This window comes from Eublepharis macularius, chromosome 9, assembly GCF_028583425.1.
Source record: "Eublepharis macularius isolate TG4126 chromosome 9, MPM_Emac_v1.0, whole genome shotgun sequence".
Lineage (NCBI taxonomy): Eukaryota > Metazoa > Chordata > Lepidosauria > Squamata > Eublepharidae > Eublepharis > Eublepharis macularius.
Window position 1 is genome coordinate 31483192 of NC_072798.1, and position 12155 is coordinate 31495346.

The 12155-nt window shown below is 43.7% G+C and overlaps 1 protein-coding gene across 1 annotated transcript; it reads right to left on the reverse strand.

Moving 5' to 3' along the window:
* Positions 1-710: 710 nt before the first annotated feature.
* Positions 711-11783, reverse strand: CKAP4 (cytoskeleton associated protein 4). Its single transcript, XM_054989359.1, has 2 exons — positions 11202-11783; positions 711-3402 (listed from the first exon to the last, which is right to left on the reverse strand). The coding sequence occupies exons 1-2, from the start codon at positions 11571-11573 to the stop codon at positions 2077-2079; spliced, it is 1698 nt and encodes a 565-aa protein (XP_054845334.1). The 5' UTR covers positions 11574-11783; the 3' UTR covers positions 711-2076.
* Positions 11784-12155: the final 372 nt, after the last annotated feature.

Consider the following 12155-nt stretch of genomic DNA (forward strand, 5'->3'; position numbering starts at 1 on the left):
CTCGCAGGGTTATGAGGGGAGGGGTCCACATACCCTTCCTGAGTTCTTAGAAGTAGGATAAAAATCGAGGAATGCCACCTTATCCAAATTGTTACATCTGTTTCATTTTAAAAGCTGAACTGAGTAAAGTGTAAACATGGTTCAACCACCTATGTTCTTCACTAGGGATTTTAAAATATGTATGATATTTTCTGTTCTCCCTAAATTGATTTTTGTTATGAAGCAACAGCCCCAATTCCTGCACTTTGGTCAGCACTTGCACAATAAAACTGGAAGTGGAGTTTTAAACTGTGGAAGGTATAACATTCTTACTGAGTCCGTCTTTTTTTGCCCTTGAAAGATTGCAGAGAAAATTCAGCTGCACCCTTCCCCCCACAGCCTCGATCCTGCCAGTATGTTACAAGAGTACTTGCAAGGCTTGCCCATTTTGATTTCCATCCCCCTCTTCCATGGAAACCCTAACGTGGATAGCCCAGGCAAGCCTGAGCTTGCCCAATCTTGGAAGCTAAGCAGGGTCAGCCTTGGTTAGTAATTGGATGGGAGACCTCCAATGAAGACCAGGGTTGCAGATGCAGTCCATGAAAACACCAGCAGGGGTCGCCATAAGTTAGATATGACTTGACAGCACTCTCCACCACCAGCACCTCCATGGAAAGGCAGAATTATTAGTGGACTCTATCCATAAGAAGAGGCAAAAACAAGTATTTTCTTAGTAGAGTTCTAAGTGTTTATTAGGTAATCCAGATGGGGGAAAGGACATAATTTCACAGTCAACTACATGGTTTTTCAAAACTCAGAAGAAAGTCAGCAAAAAACAAACGTAGACAAGTAACACTATGTCAATACAGTGCATCTTTTTTTTGTTTTTAAGGCTTAAGGTCTTTTGGCAGCATCTTTGAAACACACACATGGATGTTGACAGATTTTCTGCCCTTTACCCAAGGATGGTTTGTGCTCCTTTTAGAAACATCACCACAGGCAGATGTATAGCAACTTGGGGAAGTCTGTGCATACATCTCACAAGCATTTTGGAAAAAAGCCTGCATCTATACCTTCCTAACATTTCTAAACATTTAAGTAAACAATCAAAAAACAAAAGACCAAGATACAGAAATTTTCTGAAGGAAGTAAACAAGGATCCAGACAGTTGTATTGTTCAGTGGTTTTTTAAAAAAGATTATTATTAAGAATGTTTTTCATTCTTCCAACAATTATTCATGTCCACTGTTTGATCAGTTCGAGGTCCAGTTCTGTTACACTGAATTCAACAGTGGAAGATCAGGCACTTGGAATAGATCTCAAAGTGATGCATATTATATTCAGCTACATCATGGGGGAAATACTTAAAAGAATTTGGGGGGGGATTTTCTCTACCATCTCATACTACCCTTCTCCTTAAGGCATATTCTCAGTTATCTTGCTTCATCTCCCCCACTTAGTTCCTACAGAACACTGTAGCAATGAACTGCAAACGTATTTTTAATCTGCCACACGGTGAGTGGTCCCAAGAAAAACAGAAAAGTATTGTTTTGTTTGCAGAAGTCAAAATGCTATCACTTATTGCAGATAGTTATTCCCTGTGGAATAAGTTCAAAGCCCCTTGGAAAAGGAGAGGTGTACAACAGTATGTGCTCTTTAGTTTTGCTAAGGAATTGTCTTATTAGGGGAGCTGTATCATCTTTCTCCAGCTACTGTACACACAGAAAAAAAATCCAGAGCTGTATGTACACAGAACTCTTCCGTGCAGCAACTACTTTCATTTATTTCAATGGAGGAAGCAGAACTAGATACACAAGTCTTCTTCCTCCATTCAAATGAATAGGCATTCCTTTCCATAAGGGAACTCTTTGGACTGGATCAAGGCAAAAATAATCATAATTTGCCTTTTTCCTCCCTTACACTACTAAGTAGAACCAAAACTATTTGTCCTAGCATTTTTTTAAAGGTGCCAGATTGTTATGATTGTTCTAGAGGCATTCAAAACCACCAGACATTCCACTTCCCCCATCAGAGCATTGGCCTAGAAAAGCAATTTTTAGGGCAGTTCAACTGTTATACATGTTTGACACTGGATACTTAGATCTTCTCATGTATTTTTTCTACTTTTACAAACAACCTGTCCAGGTCATTCCTTAAGTCGTCCAATGTGCTCTTCACAGACTGCACAGTGTTCTCGTTGGTTTCTATTTTCACTGAGTAAGCCACTAAACTATCCACTGCAGTCCTGAGCATTTTTAAATCAGATTCAGCTTGGTCAAGAGAAGACCGCAGGTCACCAATGGAACCTTTTAAAGAAGAGAGTTCTTCTAGGTGATCTTTAGATGACCCCATATCCATCAGAGGTTTTTCTTGATCCATCAGAGCACGGACTTGAGTTTGGATCCTATTGAGTGCATCAGCATTGTTTGACAAGTCGCTTACGCTTCTCCGCAGTTCATCAATGTCACTGTACACTGAAAGCTGAGATTCGCTCAGACTCCTTACAGTATCTGACAATGAACGCACATCACCCTCTGAAGTGCCACGGAGAGAGCCAATACTTTCTTCTAAAGCAGTTAGCTTGCTGTCATACTTGGAGACAAGGGATCCCATCATTTCCCCATGCTGGGCAGTTGGCGAACTCAAAGCCTGGAGAGTCTCTTCTATGGACTTGAACCTAGAGTCGTATCGTTCACTATTCTTTTGTAGGGTTTGTAGAATGTCTTCATGGACTGTATAGCTTTCTTGTACCTTAGCTGAGGTTTTAATGTGCAGCAAGTCTTCACTGAGTCTATTAAGCTCATCAGGAAGATGCGCGATGACCTCTTCTGCCTTAAGAACTTTTTCTTCCAAAGCTTGTAAGGAAAGGTGCTCCGTGTCAGCAGCCTCTTTGAACTTGTCATGCTCTCGTTTGAGATTGACAAGCTCCTTGACTTCAGACAACACGTCCGACTCCATTAAATCAATAGTACTTTGCAATGACTCTATGACCTTCTCTTTAGCTCTCATGGATGCTTGCATCTCATCAACAACACTTCTCAAAGCCTGTAGTTCATGCCTGTATGTTTCCGCTTCACCAAGTGAAGCTACAGTTGCTTTTACTTCGTTTATTTCCTCTTGGCTCCGTTTCTGGACATTGGTGAATTCTGCTATATTGTCATTTATAGATCTTGTAAGTTCTGTCAGCCTTTCTTCCACTGTGTTTTCAAGCGATGTGAAATCTCGTTCTCTGGCATCTTTCACAACATGGATGCCATCGGACAGGTCTTTCAGGATTTCATTTTGTAGTTTCTGAAGAACCTCACCGATGCGATTTATCTCGCTCTCCCCCTGTCTCACAGCCTTCCCGGTAATATCTTGAGTTTGCTGATAATTTTTCAGAGTCGATTCAAAACCTCCAAATGCAGACTGAAGAGACAGTATCTAAAAGAGAAATATATGCATGTTGGTAAATTCAGATGTACAGTTTGGTGTGGCTTCCAGAAATGCTGGCTAAAGATTTGAAATCATAGATGAAAAAACACAAGGTTTAAAAAATATTTTTATAATATTTTTATTTTAATACTTTATTTGATATTTATATTTAATTTTTTAATATTTAATTTTGGGGAGCACTGAAAAAAACCCTCCTATCAAGTATTTTCTCTTAAGAATAAGCAAAAAGCTTCTTAAGGCAAGATTTTTCACACTATGTATAGAAAGTATCTCAAGAATTTTTCAATTCTTCTAACAGAAAAATTGGGAATTTTTAGGGAGCGCGTAAAAAGCTCTGTGAAATACTAAATTAAGTGTTTTCAATGTTATAAAATTTAACTTACCCAAATATGCTGGTAGTCCTAGCCATTGTGAATATATGAGTATTGCTGTCTAAATAATGCACTTTATTTTGTTTACTAAATTTTTCTACCGTCAACTTTTTTTTTCTACCTCTCAAATGGCAAAAATTAAGATAACCCTGTCATGGCAGCATAGAGTGCAGTGGTTTGCAAATCTTTATTATAGGAAATAAAAATTTATCCAATTCCATAAATATGTCAGAAAAGTGAATTTCAGATCAGGTGACAATTTTTTTCTTCAGCCTTAGAGGAGCCAGCCACCCGCAAAATTTAAGAGCCAGACTAATGTTTTAGTCTTCAGGGTTTTATATTTTAATGGCCGCACTTTCTAATTACTGCTTCCACAAAAGTTAATCCTAAACTCTTCACAGTTGCTTGTCATTCTTTTTAAAGCTATAACAAAGCGCTAGAGTATAAATAAGTAACCATGAGGTAATCATGGTTGCCTTTACAACAAAAATCTAACCTCCATCCCTCACTTAAAATAAGCTTTGTACTTTTGGTCGAGAATCATCAACAGACTGATGAAATACTAGTTACCACAATGAAATATCTAGGCTTCATGGCTCCCTAGCACCTGGGATTTGTCAAGCCCTGTTTTACACGCAAAATATGTTATAAATGCGGAGCATAGCAAAGTCAGTTTTCTAGTTCACCAGGACTTCAGATTGGCTGTGCAGATTAAAAAGCATGCCTGCAATGTTGAAGAGTTACTGCTCAGTTCATACTGTTCAGTTTAGTTCAGTTCGTTCAGCTTAACAGCCCACAGGCCATACACTCTTAACAAAGTTTAAGAATTTAAAATAACAGTTAAAGAAAAGGTTGCCACATCTGCAATGCAGCTTTTATAAAAGCTACTCAGTAACAGTCTTTAATTTTGAGGAGTCAAGAATGTTCAAATGCCTCAGTAGCCATTTTTTTTTAAGAATCTCTCTCTGGCTAGTTCATGCTTTTGATAACGAAAGAAGGTATGGGACAGCGAGTCAACTTCAACCAAAGAGCAGTCACAGAGTTACTATTAGATCTATGCATAACCTTGCTCCTGATATTTTGTGGTTGGTCCCACCTCCTGTGGTCACCATTTTGTGGTTGGCTCCGCATCCTACAGAAGCCATTTTGCTGTTGCACCCACCCTACTGTGTCAGAATTCCAAAGGTTCCTGTAGGCTCCAAAAGGTTAGGGATCCCTAGAATACAGCAAGGGAAGCTGCCCTGGGGGCATTTAAATAAATGCAATTTAATAATAGTTACATTTGATTTATATACTGCCTTTCAGGACAACTTAATACCCACTCAGAGCAGTTTACAAAGTGTATTATTATTATCATCCTCACGACAATCACCCTGTGAGGTGGGTAGGGCTGAATGAGCTCCAAGAAACTGTGACTGACCCAAGGTCACCCAGCTGGCTTCAAGCAGAGGAGTGGGGAATGTACAGTGCAGGCCCACACAGAGTTACATCATCTTAAGTCCATTGATTTTAATGGCCTTAGAAGGATAACTCTGCTTAGGATTGCACTGTTGTGTTTATCTGTAGACTCAATTACTATGTTGATATAACCAGAAAGTATGACACAGTAGCTTGGCTAATCAAGTCTTCTTAGGTTTCAATTTGAGAAGATAGTGTGTATAGTGGTTAGAGTGTTGGACTAGGATTCCCAGGTTTGAATCTCCACTTTGCTGTCGAAACTTGGGCCAGTCACACACACTCAGCCTAGCCTTCCTCACAGGTTGTTGTAAGGATAAAATGAATGTTAACCGCTTTGAGTCCCCATTGGGGAGAAAGAAAATTAAGTAAATAACTAAATAAAATAATTTTATGGTAACTATTCCTTTCTAACCTTCTGTTCAGGTGTATTTAAGAGCAACTGGCCTCTACCACCAAAAATTCAGAGTGGGGAAAACAGGTGAGTGGTACGGCACATGTTTTGCATGCATAAAATCTAGGTTTAATTCCCAGTACCTGCCGTTAAAGAAAAGACCTCTCTGCTTGAGAGCTTGGACTGTGACGGTGAGTCAGGGTAGGTAGTACTTAACAGAGCAATGGCTTGCCTTGTTAACAGCTTCCTATGTTTCTCTCAATTGAGCTGAAGCACATTTTCATTTTTTGCCAGAATTCATGAGGCCCATGGTCTTGCCTAGAAACAGCTGAGAGTTTCATTAATCCGTGTGTTCCAACATCTCAATTCCATACCACTCAAACACATGAAACATGCCCGGCTCTATTTATAATATTGTGGATAATGCTTCACAAACAAGTATGCATCTATGAACAAAAGATCAGACATGACAGCTGCAACTTAAAAGGAACAGTTGCTTAGCATGTAGTGTTTTATACAAGAACACCAACCAGGCTATGAGCCAGGAAACCTTAACATCCACATGTATCTAAACTGCTCAATCTGTTATGTTCCATGTTTTCTCTACAGTTACGCACACTGGTCTTGAGAAGCTGGGTGTGCAGCAGTGGATTATCGCCACTCTACTTCCACTTAATAAGTGAAGGCAAGATACAATCAAGAAATCATTTAATGGTACCAGAATAGAATGCAGATTTCCCTGCCTTAAAACATAATGCTGGCATAAAACAAGACATTAGACCAAGATTATGACTGTTACCAACCTCACAGGTTGAGACTTCTACAACGCATCACTTTGCAAGATATAGATGTGGAACCATATCTTTAAAGTCTATCCACTCTCACAGTCCATGTCTGTTTCATGAGCCAGCAGAGCATACAGCCTTGAGCCAAGGACATGCCTAAACATAGTTATAGCAATACTTAGCTAAATGGAAATATTAAACTTTCCATTAAACCAATGCAACTGTGGGAGGAAAGGCAGAATGGTATAGTCCAATCTTGTCAGAAACAAAGCAGGTTTGGTACTTGGCTGAAGTTAAACCCCTCAAAGACGGAGATCCTGCACTTGAGTTACGGGAGCATGGATTCGGGGCCCCAGCTTCCGACATTCAATGGGGTGGTACTTACACTGACTCCAAGGGTTAGGAGCCCGGAGGTGATCCTGGATGCCTCTTTGAAAATGGAGGCCCAGGTTACGGTGGTTGCCAGACTGTCATTCTTCCATCTCCGACAGACCAGACAGCTCGCCCCCTATCTTTCGACCCGCGACTTAATTACAGAGGTCCAGGCAATGGTCACCTCTAGGCTAGACTACTGTAACACACTCTACGCAGGGCTCCCCTTGAACTTGATCCGGCAGTTACTTGTCCAAAATGCGGCGGTGCATGTCATCACCAGAGTGCCTTCTAATGCACACATAACACCGGTACTGCGCCAGCTGCACTGGTTACTGGTGGAATACCGGATCAGGTTCAAGATCTTGGTATTAACCTACAAAGCCCTATGTGGACTGGGACTGGCGTATCTGCAGGACTGCCTCTCCCTTTATGAGCCCCGGAGGACGCTTCGATACAGTGACAAACAGCTGTTAAAGGTCCCTGGCCCCAGGGAGGCCCGTCTAGCGTCAACCAGAGCCAGGGCCTTTTCGGTCCTGGCTCCAACCTGGTAGAACGCTCTGTCTAAAGAGACCAGGGCCCGGCAAGATTTGCTATCCTTCTGCCAGGCCTGCAGGACGGAGCTGTTCAGCCAGATGTACGGTTGACGCTGGCTGGGCCTCCCTGCCGGCTGACTAGAGGAGTATGTGCCCCCCTACTGGAAGCATTTACCACCCAGCCTTGTTAAATACTCTTGGAGATGGTTGGGTGGTGATTTTTGGAGAAGTCTGCTGCTGTATGTTTTTAAAATATTTATATGGTTTTATTGGTTTTAAAGCTATTTGTATTTTAAATTATTATACTGGTTGTCATCTGCCCTGAGCCTGCTGATGCAGGGAGGGCAGAATATAAATTGAATTAAATAAATAAATAAATAATTGGATGGGAGACCACCAAGGAAGGCTCTGCAGAGGAAGGCAATGGCAAATCACCTCTGCTTCCTGCTTGCCTTCAAAGCCCCCTTGCTGGGGCCACCACGTCAGGTGTGACTCGAAACCACTTTATACACACACTATACTAAGGAACACTTTTAGAGTCCCACCCTGAAGACCTGGATAGCCCAGGCAAGCCCAGTCTATTCAGATCTCAGAAGCTAAGCAGGGTTGGCCTCAGTTAGTAACTGGCTGGGAGACTTCCAGTAAAGACCAGGGTTGCAGAGGCAGGCAGTGGCAAACCACCTGTGTTAGACTCTTGCCACGAAAACCCCACTAGGGGGGTCGCCATAAGTCAGCTATGACTTGAGGGCACTCTTTACTACCACCACCTGAAGACCATTTGGACTACAGCAAGGGGACCAGAAGAGCATATCACAGCCCTACATACTTTGACCTGCCTGCAGCTGGAAAATCCACACATTTCCTTTCACTGCTCTAAAACAGGTGCAAGATTATAACTGAGGAGTGGGACCTGGAGCTACTTCTAACATTTTGAACAAAGATACCATGAGCAGAATGTGCTCAGTTTACACCTGAAAGATCACCAAGAGCACCATTCTGGTTGCATCCCTAGTTCAGTTGTGCCACAAAAAAAGGCCCAGGAAAAACACAGTGAGCTTCTGCTGCCAAGTCAAGTATGTTCTTAGCGTAGGCTTGTGGGGACAAATTTTGATCTAGAGCTAGAAACCTACCAGTGAGCTCTAGGTAGTTCATTTTAAACGTTTTTATACAAAGAGACACCAAATAGGAAAATCTCATGGTTCCAGGTCTGGATATATGTGCCAAAATAAATTATTTGTACTGATGAGAGAGCTAAAAGCTTTCATGGATAGATAAGCAGCCTAATATGAAAAAGACACTTTTTTGCTTCTGTTGCATTTGACTGGACAACACAGAAGTGTTAAAAAGCAGAAGAAATCCAAGCAAAATATGCCTCGTTTAGTCCACAGCAGTGGCAGGACTGACTTGGCCCAAGCTGATCTTTTTTACCTAGGCTGCCATCTGACACTGGAGTCTATGAGGTCAACGACCAATTCAGCAGAGTCCGTGGTCCTAGGGCTGCTCCACTTGGCAAGTCAAAGTTTTTGGCACTGGATTTCATCAAATGTCAGCACAATATATAAACTTTGAAGTAATGCTCAGGCCAGCCAATAAAACAATGCCTACCACTTCTAGAATGTTCTAAGCATGACACAAGCTATTTTGCTATAAGAACATCATATAAAATAAGTTGGTTATATTATCTTTATGGGGGGGTGCTGATCCAGAGAGAAAGGCCTGCCTCAAGCCACCTAGAATGGAGAGACAAAATATGAACCGGTGACTTCCTGATTCGTAGATTAGATTCTTCCGTCCAAACTTATATGTTTTATTTGAGATTCCTTCTTAGATCTTCAATGTTTTCTTTTAAATTAAATAAGAACTGCAGGGGATTCATAGTTGGCTCAGGGCCAGGGCGGCTATTTCCATAACCATCATTATGACAGATACAATCCAATTAAAGTTCCCCCTCTCTCTTTCTTGCACATAGCCCCCGTCCTTGACCTACAGCCTTGGGGGACAGAAACTCAGCACCACGTTTTGCAATGCACCCGGCACCCCCTCCGTGAGGTCTTTCTGTGCTCACGTTACTAAATATTTTGTCAAGACTGCAACACCACAAGACAATTTCAGGCAGCATAAAGTACTCCTTCAGTCTGTCTTCTATAGGCTTTTTGCAAATACTATCAAGAGTCACTCCCATACCTTTAACACCTGGGAGGAAGCACACAGGCCTACATAATCGCTGCAGGGACTCATTCGCCACATTTTACAATCTCCCAGATCAAACTTGGAGGGAATTGATCGTGCATATTTGAAGCAGAACCTTGTTGTGTGTTGCTTTGACTGGCTGGAGCTGGCAAGGTTATAAAAACCGCCTCACCATCCACCGAGCAGCTCGTTTGAGTATTTAAAATGAATTGCTTTTAAAAACAAAAAAGTAGACAAATGTAAACTAATATGCATGCAGTGCCTTAAAAATAAAAAGAGGGGCATTCCTTCTGAAATATGAGGGGGAGAAAGAAAGAAAGAAAGAAAGAAAGAAAGAAAGAAAGAAAGAAAGAAAGAAAGAAAGAAAGAAAGAAAGAAAGAAAGAAAGAAAGAAAGAAAGAAAGAAAGAAAGAAAGAAAGAAAGAAAGAAAGAAAAAGAAAGGCAGTTGGCTGAATCAGCAGTTTGCCAATTCATAGGTCTGTCATATGCATTCCAAATGCAGGAACAAGCCAGCCCCATCCCATTGGAGAAAAATGCCCTGCTACTCCAACTGTGTTTGACCTGCACATCTTTGCACCCCCAATTGCACCAGGTGTAGAAGGGGTTGCTCTGAAAACTAATTCACAAGACATTCAAGTCTTTAAGTCACCAAGACTTTGGGTGGGAGGGTGCTTTTACTACAACAGCGAGAGGTCTGGGGTTTGAATTTACAACATCCTTTCCCACAGCTTCCAGCCATATTTTCACTTGAACCGCCCTCCTTATTCTTTATATTCCCCTATTCAGACAGGAAGCCATACTGTGTTAGATTAGCAACTGCCTCGTCCTCACTGGGAGGATAAACTGAAAAGGGCAGAAATTGTTCAAGACATGGTTGCAAAGAGCAAGAATTCCCCTCAAACGAAAGAGAAGTTCCCTAGAAAAAGGGCAACCCTTGACTTTACACCAGGTCAGTAACACTTTAGAGATTAACTAAATTTTTTCCAGCATAATTTTTTTTGTGAGTCAAAGCACACTTCATCCACACCGAATGTCCATCCAAAGAAGGTAAATTGACACTTGCAGAGTTAACACAAGGGGCTGGGGTCGCTTTTCTGTTGCTTGAACTCTCGAGTATAAATTTAGCTGCCTTGGAAGGGCATTTCGTGTATCAAGCTGAGCTCTGACAAACAAAAAATTCTGCTGGAATTAACGTCTCAGGCTTTAAAGCGGCACTGGGCGTCTGCTTTACGTTGCTACTGCGAACTCACACGCGACTGCCCCTCTGGAATTTTAAGTCGGCCACTTTCCGCCTTCGCGTCCACGTCGTTGGCATCTCCAGAGCCATGCGCTGCAGCCACGAGAAGCTGCAGATCCCCGTCGAAAAAAACCCGCCCCCTCCAGCTTAAACACGCTCACGTCTCGCTTTCCAGTTGCCAACCTCCAGGTGGGGCCTAGATATCTCCCAGAATTGCACCTCATCTCCAGCCCACAGACATCGATCCCCCTGGAGAAAATGGCAGGATGGAGAGTGGCCAGTGCTGAGCTCCCTCTCCTCTTCAACCCCCGCCCCGGCTGCATCCCCAAGACCTCCAGGAGTTTCCCAACTGAGTATTGACATCCTCCTCAGAGGCCTCGCGCTGCAAGCTCGGTCTTCGCTTCCCCCACCCACCGCCCTTTCCCAAGCGAGACTTCTGCTCTCACCTTTTGCTCCACGCCCCCCACGGCGCGGGCCAGCTCCTCCCGCTGCCTGGCGAAACCTTCTTGCCTGAGGCCCAGGTGGTTCACCTCTTCCCACAGGCAATGGGCCCCCCAGGCGGAAAGCCCGGCCACTGCCAAGAGAGCAAGGTAGAAGAGAGCGTTCAGGACCTTCCCGAGGCTCGAGGCGCAGGAGGCTTTCCCTGAGCCAGGCGGCGAGGCGCTCCCCTTGGAGGAGCCCTTGGGATGCGCCTGGCTTGGCTGCTGCGGGTGCCTCTTCGCCACGTCATCGGGGAGGCCGGCATGGGCTCCCTTTTCCGACGGAGAGGAGCCGCCGCCGCCGCCGCCTTTATTGCTCCTTTGTTTGGCCGAAGACATGCTGGGTTGCAGCGGGGCTCCCTCCAAACGCAGCCTAGGACCGGCGCTTGGATGCTTCACCTCCGAAGGGCGCAAAGGCGGCGATGGGACTCAAAGCAGCGCAGCACCTCGCCATTCAATTCAGCGAGCAAGGGCGCAGGGAGAGGCGGGCGGGAGGAGGGGGGTTCAGGCGGGCTTCTGCATCCCCGCCCTGCCGAGCGCCCAGCGCCTCCTCTCCAGTTCCTTGACATTGGAGCGGGCTGCCACGCAGACGGAGGGAAAGAACTCGCCTCCAAAAGGAGGCGGGAGGGCAGGGCGCGAAAGGGTTTCTCCGCTTCCTGGAGGGCTGCTGTTTTGCAAAAATCTCTTCTGGGAGCGATGAGCCCTTGTCCCCGCCGGCCTGAAATCTACTGGAATTCTTTCCTGCAGACTTTCGCGCTAGTTTTTACAAGTAGATCCTATGCGCGCTTATTCTGCAAACCCTGAATTCAAAGAAATGTTCGGGTAAATGTGCGAAGATTGCAACCCATCCGAGACTTGGTTACTCGGAAGTAAGTCCTACTTTATTCAATGGAAGAGCAAGGTTCGAGTCCAGTTGCAACT

Excerpts from the sequence above, each read along its gene's own strand:
- CKAP4 (XM_054989359.1), bottom strand. The coding sequence starts at position 11,573 with ATGTCTTCGGCCAAACAAAGGAGCAATAAAGGCGGCGGCGGCGGCGGC. Across the intron at positions 3,403-11,201 it reads TGGGGGGCGTGGAGCAAAAG|ATACTGTCTCTTCAGTCTGC; the intron begins GTGAGAGCAGAA and ends TTTCTCTTTTAG.